The 17,922-nt window shown below is 41.5% G+C and overlaps 1 protein-coding gene across 1 annotated transcript in view; it reads right to left on the bottom strand.

Annotated features, from left to right (window-relative positions):
- LOC309548122 (uncharacterized protein) overlaps window positions 1–17,922 on the bottom strand; it is a 537,501-nt gene that overhangs the window by 340,889 nt on the left and 178,690 nt on the right. The window contains exon 10 of the mRNA XM_082248087.1: window positions 17,657–17,835. Coding sequence (XP_082104213.1) covers window positions 17,657–17,835 — 179 coding nt within the window. The remainder of the gene's footprint in view (window positions 1–17,656; window positions 17,836–17,922) is intronic.

Genomic DNA, 17,922 nt, shown 5'->3' with positions numbered 1-17,922 from the left:
CCCACATTCGATACTAACAAGTTATAAACCCCCCCCCCAAAAAAAAATCCCCATCATGTCCGAAAGGCAAACAAGGAGAGGCAGACACTCATAGGCCACTAAAAAGAGGGCAAGCAGTGTCCACAGTGAAAAGTGGTGGTCGCGGAAATGGTGCACAATCTGCAGACGGGGCATGTTTGTCCTTTTTTTCCAGTGCTGGCCATCTTATTGAGCCACAACATGCAGAAAAGTTGGTGGAGTGGTGGAGTGGATAACTAAGCCGTCCTCATCCTCTGTCACCCAGGCTCATACTAGTTTGCCTTCCACTGCAGCTGCCAAAGCGGCCTATTCCACAGGCTCCTTGTCCACAGCTACTCCTTCCATAACCTCACCATCGTGCACGGAGGAGAATTATTCAATCCTAGTATGAGTTACATGATGCTGGAGGATGCGCAGCAATTTAAATACTCAGATGTTGGTTCCCAGGTTGAGGAAGGGAATAACGTGAGCCTAGAGAGAGAGGGGGTGACAATGACGGACAAGAAACTAGCAGTCATGCTGCCACAGCTGCAGCATACTGCCAAGTTTGTTCCAGTGATGAGAGAGGGAGGGGATGATGAGGTCACTGACTGTACTTGGGTGCCTGAGAGAATAGATGAGGAAAGTGAGGAGGAGGAGGCACAACTCCAATGAGGCAGGATTACCTCCAGGGGCCAGCTTAAGGGCAGACACCCTATTGCATCACACCACAGAGCTCCACAGGTGCAGGGCACTGCTAACTTCCCGCTGGCTTCTAAAAGTTCATTGCTGTGGGCTTTTTTCAACACATGTGCAGCAGACCGCAGCATTTCTGTTTGCAATCTCTGTAGCAGATCAAGTGTGGCCAGAACACCAGCTGCTTGGGCACCACATGCTTGACAAGACATATGACGACCTGCCATGCAGTCCATTGGCAACAGCACCTGAAAGACCCACATGCTAAAAAAATGCAAACTTCTCCTTGCTCCTCATCTGGGATCTCTACTCCTACTATACCTCAAGTCTTCTCAAAAACCTGCACTGAGAGGGATGATGGTATAGCAATGGGTACCACAGGTACTTGCACCCAATCTGCTAGCAGTATACCATCTGTTGATTTCACCACCAGGCAAATTTCGCTACCCCAGTTGCTGAACAGTAAAAATAAATACTGTCCCAGCCATCCACATGCTCAGCGTCTAAATGCTAGCTTGGCCAAATTGCTAGCACTGCAACTGCTGCCTTTTCATCTGGTAGACTCTGCCCCCTTTCCTGAATTTGCGGAATGTGCTGTACCAAAGTGGCAGGTTCCAAAAATAAATTTCTTTTCACGTAAGGCCATTCCAGCATTGTACCATAATGTGGAAGGCAATGTTTTGGCCTCGCTGAACAAAGCGGTCAACAGGAAGGTTCACATTACTGCTGACTAATTGTCCAGCAGGCATGGCCAGGGACGTTACATTTCCTTTATCGTGCACTGGGTAACTCTACTGGCAGCTGGGAAGGATGCAGGACAGGGTTCAGTGCTGGAGCTTGTTCAGCCACCACGCCTCCAAAACATTGGTGGTGATTCTGCCACATCTTTCTGCTCCACCCCATCCTCTTCTTCTTGCTCTATGGCCTCTTCTGCTAAATTGTCCTCTGAAGCAGGAGTGCTCCCTAAGCATTCAAGGGGCTACACAAGCAGTCAGGCTAAAAGATGCAATGCAGTGCTTCAGTTGGTCTATCTAGGGGACAGGAGCCACACCGGGGCAAAGATTCTGGGGCAGGCTCAGAGGTGGCTGACGTCAGGGCAGCTTGAGTCAGGATTGGTTGTATGCGACAGTGGAACCAACCTTCTCTCCGCCCTCCCACAGGGACACTTAAGACATGTTCCATGCTTGGCACATGTCCTGAATTTTGTGGTGCAGCAGTTCTTTAACAGTTACCCGGGCTTACAAGATCTTCTGAGGCAGGCCAGAAAGGTCTGTGGCCTTTTCTGGCGGTCATACAATCCCAGTGCTCGGCTGGCTGACATTCAACGGAAATTCAACCTAACCACCAACCACCTGATTTGTGACATGCCGACCAGGTAGAACTCAACAATAGCAATGCTGCAGCGGCTGCAAACACAGCAGAGGGCCATCAATGAGTACCTGTGTGAGTATGGCACAAGGACAGGCTTAGGGGAGCTTGGCTTCTTTTCACCATGCCAGTGGCTGCTGATAAAGGATGCATGCACTGTCCTGTCACCATTTGAGGAGGCCACAAGGATGGTGAGCCGCGACAATGCCTGCATCAGTGATACTATCCCTCAAGTCTTCCTGCTGGAGCACATGCTTCATGGAATCATGGACAGGGTACTTGAGGCAGTTCAGCGGGAGGAAGAGGTGGACTTCCTTTCCTCAAATGGCACCCTTTATGCAGATACCATTCTGCAGGGTCTCAAACTTACGCTGCATGGAATCCCTGATTCTGCAAAGCGTGAAAAAGGACTTGAGGGTTTGTAGTATCAAGGAGATGGATCATTACTGGTTAGTAACCCTTCTTGATCAACGTTACAAGAGTAAAGTTGCAGAGCTCATCCTGCCTTCCCAGAGGGAGCTGAGGATGAGACATCTTGAAGACGCCTTGAAGAAAAATCTGTGTAACACCTTTCCAGACACTGGGAGGTTACCATTTCCTGGACAATGTGCTTCTGAGGCTTCGTTCAGTCAAAGGAGGAGCCGTGGGCAAGGCAGCCGGCTGACAGATGCCTTTAAACAATTCTTTAGTCCTCAGCGCCCAGGGCTAAGCAACCATTGGCAGGGTCTGCACCATATGGTGCAGGATTATCTAGGGGCAAGTGCAGACTTAGAGACCTTTCCAACTGAGCATCCACTCGCTTACTAGGTCTTGGGGATGGACCACTGGCCAGAACTTGCTCAATATGCAATCAACCTACTGGCCTGTCCTGTTTCCAGCGTGCTTTCCAAATGGACATTCAGTGCAGCTGGAGGTTTTGTGACTGATAAAAGAGTGCGTCTGTCCACAGACTCCCTTGACCGGCTGACATTTATCAAAATGAACCAGTCCTGGATCAACAACAGCTATCAAGCCCCTGATGCTGATGTAACTGATTGGATTTGCTAGGGATCGGGACCCATTGAAGACTGCCTATGCTGCCTATCCTATTCCTGAATCTTGATTATGCTAGCTTCCAACAATGTTTTTGGTTTAGGGCACCACCAACACCCAAGGCCCAATTTTTCTGCACCTGATTCACAAGTGCATGTAATTTAAAAAAAATTTCTAATTTTATACAACGGGTCCCATTCCTGCGCCCAGCAAGAGTAACTGTGAGGGGTTACAATGTTCAGGCACCACCAACACCCAAGGGCCAATTTTTCTACACCTGCTTGACAGGTGCATGTAATTTCAATTTTTCTCTAATTTTATACAGTAGGGCCCATTCCTGTGCCCAGCAAGTGTAACTGTGAGGGGTTACAGTGTTCAGGAACCACCAACACCCAAGGCCCAATTTTTCTGCACCTGTATGACAGGTGATGTCACCTGGCAGCCCTGCCCCTCGCGACGTCACCGACCCAGCATGCACCGGTCTTTAACTTCATGAGGGGTGGGGCCACCCAGTGATGTCACTGGCGTGGCCCCGCCCGTTCCCTATATAAGAACTGTCAAACCGCGAATAGGCAGTCTGTGGGAATCATTCACCGAGAGCGGAGATTTTTTTATTTTTTATTCTTTCGGGTCAGCGGGTGCGGCAGGCGGCATGATTGACGATGGATTTACATTTTTTACATCCTTGTTAAAAACTGTCCTATATGTTTATTTTTTTTGTACACTTTTTTGGTGAGTGAGTAGGGGTATAATGTACCCGATACACATTCACATAGGGGGGTCTGGGGGCCCCCTTGTTAAATCAGGCTTCCAGCTTCCGATAAGCACCCCACCCTCAGACCCTGGCAAGAAGAGGGAAGAGGCCCTTGTGCCCATCACCTTGGGGACAGGGTGCTCTGGGGTGGGAGGGCAGAGCCCCCCTGCCCCAGAGAACCCCCCTTCATGTTGAGGGCATGAGGCCTGGTATGATTCAGGAGGGGGCGCTTGCTCGTCCCCCCCTTTTCTGACCTGCCAGGCTGCATGCTCGGATAAGGGTCTAGTATGGATTTTAGGGGGCGCCATTTTTTTTACATTTTGGCATAGGGTTCCCCTTAAAATCCATACCAGACCTGAAGGGCCTGATATGGACTAGGGGGGGGGGCTTACGCTGTTTTTTTGAATTATTTTTTTATCTTTATTGCCAGGAACCAACAATACATTACAGCCGCAAGCTAATTTTAATTTCTTTTTTCCCCTTTAGAAATATCAGTATTGCTGCAGCAGGCTCCATACATCGTACAGATGCACCACTTTACAGGCACATTAAGGGGACCCCCAGGCACGACATTTTAAGGAACTTTTCATTCTTATTGTTTCACTTTAAGCATCATTAAAATCACTGCTCCTTTAAAAATGATTGTTTTAAAAAAAAAAAATGTTTGCATTGATACATGTCCCCCAGAGCAGTACCCAGGTCCCCATACACTTTTTATGGCAATAACTTGCATTTAAACTTTTAAAATGAGGACCTTTGATTTTTCATGCTGGTGTCCCTCAGACTTTATTAGAGTTCGCATGTTCGCTAGAACTTTTTCCCTGTTCGAGATGATCTGGTGCCAACCGAACAGGGGGGTGTTCAGCCCATCACTAACTACAAGCTGCCTGCCATGGTGGCAGATGGGACTTGTAATTCATTCACAGATTCCTTTGCATGAATAAGACTCTTTTTTTTAATTGTGAAAGCAGGGGTTATAAGGGGGTGGGGCGGGGGTTATAAGGGGGTATGAGGAATGGTACATAGTAACATGTTACATCCTGAATACAGGTGTAACATTTTATTAAATGTGAACTTAGCCTTTAAAGGCACTTGCCCCGAAGCCTCTTTTCTTTTCATTCACCAGAACAAGATGCCAGTTAATAAGATCCCTGGGCTGCAGCTTGGAGGAATTAAGCTTTTTACTAGGTTGGTGAAGGTGAAGGTGAAGTCACGTTACTAAGATGCATTACTGTATCCAGGAAAGGTGGGCAAGCAGAGTTGACTGGAGGAATGGAAGATGATCCAGAAGCCTTCCTGGTTAATATTCAGCTCTGTAGAACCTTTTTGTTGTAGTGTAAAGGTGGTCAAAAACAAGTGGGACATTTGATCATGTCAACAGGCATATCTATCACGTAATAGTTGTTTAACCACTTCCGAGCCACCTGCAAACGAAAGCTCTATTTGTGAGGAAAAAAAGAGATCAATTTATTTAGGTACAGCGTCGCATGACCGCGTAATTGTCAGTTAAAGCAACGCAGTGCCGTATCGCAAAAAATGGATTGCTCAAAATGAAGGGGTAAAACCTTGCGGAGCTGAAGTAGTTTCGAATTTTTATGAACTGGAAATCACTTACAGATCCCCAAGCTATTTAGGGTGAAAAGCAGCCATGCAAGTTTTTAACCTTTGTCTGACTGTTATTTCAAGGGGATGTGTGTAGCTAAAATAGATTGTTGTCTGGACAAAAAAAGTCAGATGGGTCAACTGTTATCAAGCATATATGTCACCCCAGCTGTGTCAGGCAGAGAGTGATCTTCTGGTATTGCTTTTATATCCAAATATATCAGGTAAGCAGCAATCTAAGGGACATTCTTCAAAAACCACTGATACCAATGTAAGCAGTATTCCTACACCCAATGAAAAAGTAAGTGTGTGGAGCATTCCTATACTGAATGACATCAATTCCTATTCCTATAACCACTGACACCAAAGTAAAGGGGAATTCCTACACCCGCTGGTACCAATATAAGGGTCATTCCTTCTCCCACTGACACCTCCTATTATTCTGCCTGCATATTTTGCCAGTGTTGTTGCAATTGTCTGTTTCTTGCTCACATCTTGTAATGATTACGTATTTGTTACCTATGTATTGTACTATGTATTGTAATGATGCCTCATGAGACAAACTGACCCAGCAGGGGCTATATATAGCTTTTCTGGGTCCAAAATAGGTGCCCAAATCTCAGGAGAGCTTTGTCCAAACAGACATCGGGTTCCCTAAAATAGACACCAAGAGCCGAGTACAGAGGACAAGCCAGTGCTCTTTAGGGCATTTAATCAGTAATCTAAACAAAGCAATTGAGAGCAGAAGGATACAAATTGTCAACATGGCATGATGGGTACAGCCTGGGCTGAGACAAACTACATTGATGGAATGTAGAGTGTGGTCCAAAATCTCAGGATAAATCATTTGGCTTTAGGAACTGCTGAAGTATTGAATCCAGTACACTTAATGCAGCACTTCTGAGAGACTGAAGAGATCTCTAAGTGGTAAACAGACAAAAAGAGCAAAGTGCTCAGACTGTGTAGTGGGTGTAAAAAGAACAGACAGAGGGCGCACCAGCCTAGCGCATTATCTTTAAAACAATTTATTAAAATAAAATAGCATACACATTGTACTCACAAAACAAGTTGGAACACGGGCAAACATGTACAATCAAGGACCACCAAGACTCTCCACTGGGCTTTCTCTGCTGATGCAGGCCGTGGTGGGATGTGGACCTCCAAAGAACAGCTTACACGTTTCGGGGTGTTCCCCCTTCCATGTGTAGTGGGTGTGTAAGCGTTTAATAAAGGAAGACAATTAGCAACTCACATTAAGTAAGACAAATTATGCTTATCATGGTTCTCAAAAGGATTCCCAGCTGGGGAGAACACCAAAGAAACTGTCACAATGGATACACTGCATATGGTCTGGATGGCACCTGCAATAGCTAAAAGAGATAGCAAGGGGGCACCAATCTAAGTGCAGCAAGGTGGAGAGTTGGACACAGCACAAAATAATTGGCAACTCAGTGTGTAGATGATCTCATGCATGACAGTCATTGGTGCATCTGCAGCTGGGAGGAGGGGGCATCCTGGATCCCATGATGGAGCTGCTGCTGCTGCAAGGAGTGGTGTATGGTAGACATGTTGACCAGGCAGTCCCAAGACTGGAAGAAGTAAGCAGCAATTGAGACTAGATGAACTAGATGAACTGGATATGCATCCAGCATATAACATTACCATAAGCATATAGATGCACACCAGTATAGAAACAATGCAAATTTTATATAAAAAAAGATTATTAACAGTACATATATCCAATTTTCAAACAGATATGATCAGCAAAGAGTCCAATAGAAGTCCTGGTTGGATTGTGCACATATACCCTGGTCTATATAGCTCATAATAGACATACTGTCAGGGAACTTCCCACAAGAGAGCTGGATCTTCCGCCCACACTAATGCAGCGACGCCCAGTGGCCTATTTAAACCAGCCTGCTCCAGCCATTAGTTGCTGGATGATATTCAGCTTCCTGTTTCCTGCTTCCTGTGTTCCTGTTTCTGTTTACTTGGATTACCTGTTACCGACCCAGCTTGTCTCACCTGTCTTGTCTCTCCTCCTGGCTCCAACCACTGGCTTGTTTACCTACTCTGCTCCAGTCTGTTGTTCCTGTGTATGACCCCTAGCTTGCTCCTTCAGACTCCTCTACTGCTTGATGAACTGTGTTTGACCCCTTGGCTTGAACTTGACCTCACTCTTGTCGCACGCCGGGCTACCTCCTCCAGTCACCTTCAAGGCAACCTGCATTTCAGCACGCACTACGTGTCTACTACCACAGCAGTCACCTCTTCACCGGAGCTTGCCGCAGCTGGCGACCCCTGTTCCTTTGGGCACAGCATTCCCTGTCTCCACCTCCAGGGGTGCCTTGTACTTAGAAGTAGTAGAACCGCACTCAGGTAGATGAAAGTAAAAATAATACTTTTTTATTCTTCAAATCATAGATGAACAGACAGTGCAGGGGAACAGGCAATCCAAGGTTAACGCGTTTCACGGCACATACAGCCGCTTACTCATAACCGTAGTGATGGATCACGGAAATCGGTTTGATATACACATTCTAATTTGATGATTGATCGCAGGTTTGTGTCATCAACTTGATGTTTCTCAATTGAGAGACCGATAAGTCCGTGATTCAGCACCTGGGATATTTAGACATACATATGGGAGTGCTTCACAAACATGACAATAAATGTGAACAACATAAAAAGGTGTACAACATGAGTGATAATAACTATAATGATAAAATCATGTAATGCAAGAGGAAAATCAATCTCGGCATAATGCAGAGGAAAATATATATACAACAAAACATGAACATCAAAATGAAAATGCATTATATAAATACATAATATTGCATAACTTTCCTCTGTTATCTTGCATAGATATTGGGTCTCAAGACATGCCTATATCTAAATAGCAATAAATGATGGAAAATAATATTGGGAAAACAAATATAGATATCTTATATGAATGTGAACAATTGAACAAAAATAATATAACTGTTTCCCAATGAAAATATAAAAATATATATATGATGTGAAATATAAAGTGTACGTAGTGTATGCGTGTATGCAAATGTATCAAATGCAATACAAGTGTACACAATCACACACATGAGCATGCATGGGTAAAATGCTCAAAGCCATAAAAAATGATAACATACATGTACATGTAGGAGAGATACATATATAAGAAAAAAGTCATCCTACAAAAAAATCGTGCATGTATGCATAAATAAATATGGCAATCAAACCCAGCACCATATATCTAGATCATCGTGTCAATCCTATATATTATAATCAAACCAAGTGCATGAACGTGAAGTATATGCAATGAATATGTGAAAAAGAAGGGAAGAAAGGGAAGGAAAAAAGGGGGGTAGGGAAGGGAAGGGGAAAGGGGAAAGAGGGAAAGAAAGGGAAAAAGAGGGGGGGGAAGGAAAGGATGGGTAGTGACAGGTGATAAACAGTGAATGCAAAGGGTGTGTGAAATACCATGGTTGTCAGTAAAAGGCTATTGAATGAAATTTGTGAATAAATAACATGTTTGTGCCAATCATAAGAAATGATAGTGAAGTGACAAAAATAAAATTAAATTAAAATTAAAAGTGTGAGGATTGATAAACAACAGAAAAATAATGTAGACCATGTAAAGTGGTGAGTGAACCTGATAAAATGGGCGAAACAATCTGTTGTGTGGTGTGCATGTATTAATTGATGAAGATATGCCCTATGATGTGTGTGTGACAATAATGAAAGTGATGAAACTTAAATGTTGCAATAAAGATGTTTATTGTTGTAAACTTAATAAAAATAATGAAGCATGTCTGGAGACGCAAGATCATAGTCGAGATGAATATATTCCATAAACACTATATACATATACCCGTTGGAAAAAAGGAAGTAAAGAAGAGGTCAATGAACCATTGCAGACAAGGGTAATAATGTCAACACATGCTGCAATAGTAAAAGACACACAATAGCAGTCGAAGGCAAACATAAAAAATAAGACTAATAAATAGTTAATTAATGCCAACGAAGCGGCGTGTTCATAGGACCAAAAACCAACGGGAAAAAGATGAACGGAGGACCCTCATAACTGTAATGAAAACAAGTGGTCAGAATAATCAATGGCCGCATTTGATGGATGTCATATAAATTGTAAATGCACACATGTGGACATATAACAATAACCACTGATATCAGAAACAGAACTAAGACGCTATGAATAAATTAGTGTATATGTTCCCTGTTGAAACAAGAAAATAGCACATCAATATTATATAGGAAGTTGAGCTCAGACTGGGTGAAGAAAAAATGAATACCAAAAGAAATGGGTTGTGGGTGTTAAAAGACGCCAAGGGAAGGAAGTCACTCATAGAAATGAGTGACATCCCATTCCCAGTTTAACCCATGAGGTATCCGTGTGTGTAACTTAAAAATCCAAAAAACCTCCCTTTTGCAAAGCAATTTAAAAATGTCACCACCTCGAGGAGGTCTGGTGACACGGTCAATGATTTGGACCTGTACTAAAGACATATCTCCTTGATGTATATTGTTGAAATGTTTAGCTATGTTAGTGGATTTTAAAGTACGGATGTCACTAAGGTACTCTCTGAACCGATCTTTTAATCTACGAGTGGTTCTGCCTACGTATTGCATAGAGCATGATTTACATGAAATTAAATAAATGAGGTATTTTGTGTTACAGTTGAAAAAATCTTTGATGGTGTATACCCTCCCATCATGAGTAGAGACAAAATTGTCCCCGCTGATAATGTGTGGGCAAGTAACACAATCTGACATGCCACATTTAAAATTCCCTTTACAGTAGAGCCATGTCCTAGATGTATTAGGTTTTTCAGAAATATAAAGACTGGGAGACAGGGAATTACTTCGCTACTATATTCAACCCATCTTCAAGAACATTTGCACAAATATCATCTGTATATAATGTGGGCAATTGCTTTAGAATAATCTTTTTTATCTTGTTAAACTCTAAACTGTAGGGCAAAGATAATGTGATCGAAGGAATCATTTTTTTGTAACTCCTAGATTTCCTGGCATTTTTCCATGTTGTGTTCCTATGGTTGTTCCGGGGAACAATATTGTGTTGTGTATGACATGGGTTTCTTGAGCTATCTAATGTTAGAAGATCTGAGCGATCTTTATTTAAGGCGATGGAATAAGCCCTATTTAACATCCATTTAGGATAGCCCCTGTCCAAAAAACGATGGTATAATAATGTCGCTTGTTTCTTAAAGTCTTGTAAACTACTGCAAATCCTGCAAAAGAAATAACAATACCTCAAGAATGTAGGCTTGTAGTTCGGCACTGAGATGAGTACTTTGTTTAAGAAAAGTATCTATGGCTGTAACAGCAAGATCATGGGGTATAGAGGAATACAAACTGGATACATCGCATGTAATCCAGATGTAGTCCTCCGCCCATGAAAATGCATCCATCTTTCACCATCTCCCCAAAGTTCACAAGGGCTTAGATCCAATTTTGGGGAGACCTATTGTCTCTGGGATTGGATCTCTCTGTGAAAAATTGGGTGAATGGTTGGACGGTCAATTACAGGACCTTGTACTAGAACTCCCCAGCTACTTAAGGGATACCAAACATCTTTTAAACATTATGGATGCATTTTCATGGGCGGAGGACTACATCTGGATTACATGCGATGTATCCAGTTTGTATTCCTGTATACCCCATGATCTTGCTGTTACAGCCATAGATACTTTTCTTAAACAACGTACTCATCTCAGTGCCGAACTACAAGCCTACATTCTTGAGGTATTGTTATTTCTTTTGCAACACAATTTCTTTTCATTTGATGGCAATTTTTACCTCCAAAGGTGTGGGGCAGCGATGGGGGCTAAGTTCTCCCCCTCTCTCGCCAACCTATACATGGGTTGGTGGGAGAGACCCCACATCTTTGGAGGTGACAATCCATTTAGAGACCGAATTGCACTTTACTATCGCCACATAGACGACCTCATCTTTGTCTGTCACAACAGTGTGAATTTGGATGATTTTTTGTTACACTTAAATCACAACTCTTTGAATTTAAAGTTTACAGGCACTTCAAGTGCACAAAAAATAGAATTCTTGGATGTTGTGTTGAGCCATGAGAACAACAGAATTACATCCAATCTATATAGGAAACCTTTGTCTGGTAACAGTTTACTACACGCACACTCTAGTCATCCAATTCACACGATTAAGGGTATCCCTGTAGGACAATTTCTCAGAGTTCGCAGGATTTGCAGTAGTTTACAAGACTTTAAGAAACAAGCGACATTATTATACCATCGTTTTTTGGACAGGGGCTATCCTAAATGGATGTTAAATAGGGCTTATTCCATCGCCTTAAATAAAGATCGCTCAGATCTTCTAACATTAGATAGCTCAAGAAACCCATGTCATACACAACACGATATTGTTACCCGGAACAACCATAGGAACACAACATGGAAAAATGCCAGGAAATCTAGGAGTTCCAAAAAAATGATTCCTTCGATCACATTATCTTTGCCCTACAGTTTAGAGTTTAACAAGATAAAAAAGATTATTCTAAAGCAATTGCCCACATTATATACAGATGATATTTGTGCAAATGTTCTTGAAGATGGGGTGAATATAGTAGCGAAGAGGGCAGCCACCTTGGGTAATTCCCTGTCTCCCAGTCTTTATATTTCTGAAAAACCTAATACATCTAGGACATGGCTCTACTGTAAAGGGAATTTTAAATGTGGCATTTCAGATTGTGTTACTTGCCCACACATTATCAGCGGGGACAATTTTGTCTCTACTCATGATGGGAGGGTATACACCATCAAAGATTTTTTCAACTGTAACACAAAATACCTCATTTATTTAATTTCATGTAAATCATGCTCTATGCAATACGTAGGCAGAACCACTCGTAGATTAAAAGATCGGTTCAGAGAGCACCTTAGTGACATCCGTACTTTAAAATCCACTAACATAGCTAAACATTTCAACAATATACATCAAGGAGATATGTCTTTAGTACAGGTCCAAATCATTGACCGTGTCACCAGACCTCCTCGAGGTGGTGACATTTTTAAATTGCTTTGCAAAAGGGAGGTTTTTTGGATTTTTAAGTTACACACACGGATACCTCATGGGTTAAACTGGGAATGGGATGTCACTCATTTCTATGAGTGACTTCCTTCCCTTGGCGTCTTTTAACACCCACAACCTATTTCTTTTGGTATTCATTTTTTCTTCACCCAGTCTGAGCTCAACTTCCTATATAATATTGATGTGCTATTTTCTTGTTTCAACAGGGAACATATACACTAATTTATTCATAGCGTCTTCGTTCTGTTTCTGATATCAGTGGTTATTGTTATATGTCCACATGTGTGCATTTACAATTTATATGACATCCATCAAATGCGGCCATTGATTATTCTGACCACTTGTTTTCATTACAGTTATGAGGGTCCTCCGTTGATCTTTTTCCCGTTGGTTTTTGGTCCTATGAACTCGCCGCTTTGTTGGCATTAATTAACTATTTATTAGTCTTATTTTTTATGTTTGCCTTCGACTGCTATTGTGTGTCTTTTACTATTGCAGCATGTGTTGACATTATTACCCTTTTTTGCAATGGTTCATTGACCTCTTCTTTACTTCCTTTTTTCCAACGGGTATATGTATATAGTGTTTATGGAATATATTCATCTCGACTATGATCTTGCGTCTCCAGACATGCTTCATTATTTTTATTAAGTTTACAACAATAAACATCTTTATTGCAACATTTAAGTTTCATCACTTTCATTATTGTCACACACACATCATAGCGCATATCTTCATCAATTAATACATGCACACCACACAACAGATTGTTTCGCCCATTTTATCAGGTTCACTCACCACTTTACATGGTCTACATTATTTTTCTGTTGTTTATCAATCCTCACACTTTTAATTTTAATTTAATTTTATTTTTGTCACTTCACTATCATTTCTTATGATTGGCACAAACATGTTATTTATTCACAAATTTCATTCAATAGCCTTTTACTGACAACCATGGTATTTCACACACCCTTTGCATTCACTGTTTATCACCTGTCACTACCCATCCTTTCCTCCCCCCCCCCTCTTTTTCCCTTTCTTTCCCTCTTTCCCCTTTCCCTTTCCCTTCCCTACCCCCCCCTTTTTTCCTTCCCTTTCTTCCCTTCTTTTTCACATATTCATTGCATATACTTCACGTTCATGCACTTGGTTTGATTATAATATATAGGATTGACACGATGATCTAGATATACGGTGCTGGGTTTGATTGCCATATTTATTTATGCATACATGCACGATTTTTTTGTAGGATGACTTTTTTCTTATATATGTATCTCTCCTACATGTACATGTATGTTATCATTTTTTATGGCTTTGAGCATTTTACCCATGCATGCTCATGTGTGTGATTGTGTACACTTGTATTGCATTTGATACATTTGCATACACGCATACACTACGTACACTTTATATTTCACATCATATATATATTTTTATATTTTCATTGGGAAACAGTTATATTATTTTTGTTCAATTGTTCACATTCATATAAGATATCTATATTTGTTTTCCCAATATTATTTTCCATCATTTATTGCTATTTAGATATAGGCATGTCTTGAGACCCAATATCTATGCAAGATAACAGAGGAAAGTTATGCAATATTATGTATTTATATAATGCATTTTCATTTTGATGTTCATGTTTTGTTGTATATATATTTTCCTCTGCATTATGCCGAGATTGATTTTCCTCTTGCATTACATGATTTTATCATTATAGTTATTATCACTCATGTTGTACACCTTTTTATGTTGTTCACATTTATTGTCATGTTTGTGAAGCACTCCCATATGTATGTCTAAATATCCCAGGTGCTGAATCACGGACTTATCGGTCTCTCAATTGAGAAACATCAAGTTGATGACACAAACCTGCGATCAATCATCAAATTAGAATGTGTATATCAAACCGATTTCCGTGATCCATCACTACGGTTATGAGTAAGCGGCTGTATGTGCCGTGAAACGCGTTAACCTTGGATTGCCTGTTCCCCTGCACTGTCTGTTCATCTATGATTTGAAGAATAAAAAAGTATTATTTTTACTTTCATCTACCTGAGTGCGGTTCTACTACTTCTAAGTACAAGGCACCCCTGGAGGTGGAGACAGGGAATGCTGTGCCCAAAGGAACAGGGGTCGCCAGCTGCGGCAAGCTCCGGTGAAGAGGTGACTGCTGTGGTAGTAGACACGTAGTGCGTGCTGAAATGCAGGTTGCCTTGAAGGTGACTGGAGGAGGTAGCCCGGCGTGCGACAAGAGTGAGGTCAAGGTCAAGCCAAGGGGTCAAACACAGTTCATCAAGCAGTAGAGGAGTCTGAAGGAGCAAGCTAGGGGTCATACACAGGAACAACAGACTGGAGCAGAGTAGGTAAACAAGCCAGTGGTTGGAGCCAGGAGGAGAGACAAGACAGGTGAGACAAGCTGGGTCGGTAACAGGTAATCCAAGTAAACAGAAACAGGAACACAGGAAGCAGGAAACAGGAAGCTGAATATCATCCAGCAACTAATGGCTGGAGCAGGCTGGTTTAAATAGGCCACTGGGCGTCGCTGCATTAGTGTGGGCGGAAGATCCAGCTCTCTTGTGGGAAGTTCCCTGACAGTATGTCTATTATGAGCTATATAGACCAGGGTATATGTGCACAATCCAACCAGGACTTCTATTGGACTCTTTGCTGATCATATCTGTTTGAAAATTGGATATATGTACTGTTAATAATCTTTTTTTATATAAAATTTGCATTGTTTCTATACTGGTGTGCATCTATATGCTTATGTTAATGTTATATGCTGGATGCATATCCAGTTCATCTAGTTCATCTAGTCTCAATTGCTGCTTACTTCTTCCAGTCTTGGGACTGCCTGGTCAACATGTCTACCATACACCACTCCTTGCAGCAGCAGCTCCATCATGGGATCCAGGATGCCCCCTCCTCCCAGCTGCAGATGCACCAATGACTGTCATGCATGAGATCATCTACACACTGAGTTGCCAATTATTTTGTGCTGTGTCCAACTCTCCACCTTGCTGCACTTAGATTGGTGCCCCCTTGCTATCTCTTTTAGCTATTGCAGGTGCCATCCAGACCATATGCAGTGTATCCATTGTGACAGTTTCTTTGGTGTTCTCCCCAGCTGGGAATCCTTTTGAGAACCATGATAAGCATAATTTGTCTTACTTAATGTGAGTTGCTAATTGTCTTCCTTTATTAAACGCTTACACACCCACTACACATGGAAGGGGGAACACCCTGAAACGTGTAAGCTGTTCTTTGGAGGTCCACATCCCACCACGGCCTGCATCAGCAGAGAAAGCCCAGTGGAGAGTCTTGGTGGTCCTTGATTGTACATGTTTGCCCGTGTTCCAACTTGTTTTGTGAGTACAATGTGTATGCTATTTTATTTTAATAAATTGTTTTAAAGATAATGCGCTAGGCTGGTGCGCCCTCTGTCTGTTCTTTTTACACCCACTACACAGTCTGAGCACTTTGCTCTTTTTGTCTGTTTACCACTTAGAGATCTCTTCAGTCTCTCAGAAGTGCTGCATTAAGTGTACTGGATTCAATACTTCAGCAGTTCCTAAAGCCAAATGATTTATCCTGAGATTTTGGACCACACTCTACATTCCATCAATGTAGTTTGTCTCAGCCCAGGCTGTACCCATCATGCCATGTTGACAATTTGTATCCTTCTGCTCTCAATTGCTTTGTTTAGATTACTGATTAAATGCCCAGGAAGGGAATCCCTTCTGTTGGCAGAGGCCCTGTCCTGGGTGAAGGCACTGCCAATTTTATTATCAAACTCACTCTTCCACCAGCAAAGGTTATGGTTTTCTTATTTATCTACAGGTTTAGTGCAATATCATGTTTCCTGTTTGGGGAGGCCCATCTCTGTTACCCCAAAAGAGGGCTACACATGTAAAGCCATACCCCCAACACCAACAATAGGCCACAAAAAAGGTAGCGATCATTTCTATGAAAATCCAGAAACAAATACACATTCCAACCATGCATGTTTACAAACTAAAAACTGTTATGCATTACAGAGTACACGTATCTTTCATTATTTTAATTGAAAAAAATTGTCTCAAGTAACCCACCCTATGGTGTCAGGTATCAATGTACATCGACATAATATAACACATCTCATATTGTGCAATCATTTAGCTATGGAAAAGAATTTGTATAATTAGGGATAAGGGGAGCTAGAACAGGAACAGACAACTATTGCTCCCAAAGTTTATGAAATTTTTAAATGTAATAGTTTTTCTATGTTGGATGATCAAACACTTTCTTGGGAGTATAGAAATAATGTGGGCTCACCATTCCTTAAATGTAGGAGAGTGTAGAGAGATCCAATTCAACTCTAGTTTATGAAGAAGGAGCAGGAGTCTGGAAACCAGGATTCTTATCTCAGGTGGATACACTTCTTCCACATTTCTCAGAATACAAACTTATGAGTCCATGACAATCTGCATTTCAAAAACCCTTTAATAGTGCTCACCAATGCTTGTCTATATCTAAATATTTTTGAACACTTCCAAAGCATGTGAAAAGGGTCTACTGGAGTCCATTGGCATCTTGAGCAGTTTGGGCTATTCCTGTTTTGCCAATGAAAAATCAATATAACCTATGTATAAGAAACTGTTGGGACAATCTTTGTGTAGGCAAGGGGGATATCAACAGAACCTGCTCCAGGATATGCTGTGAAAACTCTTCTAACAATCCTCCCAAATCCTCCTCCTACCCACTCTTACCCAGGCTAGGAAAGTTGACCAATTACGAATGACTGTTCAGAAGCAGTATATATGACTATAAGATGAGGAAATCTGGAATAGTATAGAAGACATGGCCTAGCCCTAACAGTTTGTTAATTAATGGATGAATGGGGGTTATATTTGAATAACCTATTCATTGTACTATAGTAAAATAATAAGTGGTCCAATAGACCCCTTTATTAGTATCCCCATTATAAGCAATGTTTATGGATATTTAAGGTTATGTCTGTGTCTAGGTGGCTAGTAGGTTGAAAGCCAAAAACCGAAGTTTGTTTTTTTGGAATGCATAGTATAACAATATTTTTATATTTTTAAACATAAAAAAAAATCATACTTTTGAGTTGAAAGTTATATCTCTTTGAAAACTGCGTTGAAGGTGAGCAAACAGTTCCATATCCTCAGTTTGCAGGGTGTCCATAACCCGTTCAGCCATTGCAAATATTTCCAGCCATGAAGGGAATATGTTTTTAATCAGAAGATGTAGATACATGAATAATTCATAAGGATGCTCTGCTGAAAAAGCAAAGTTATTTTTTTTCACAATGGAGAAATAAATTTAGTGAAAACAGAAAACATATACAATGACACACATACGCAAAC

The sequence above is a fragment of the Pelophylax lessonae genome (genome assembly GCF_965119305.1).
Source record: "Pelophylax lessonae genome assembly, chromosome: 2".
Classification (NCBI taxonomy): Eukaryota; Metazoa; Chordata; class Amphibia; order Anura; family Ranidae; genus Pelophylax; species Pelophylax lessonae.
Note: the sequence above shows the minus strand (reverse complement) of the source record. Positions and strands in the feature narration are given on the sequence as shown.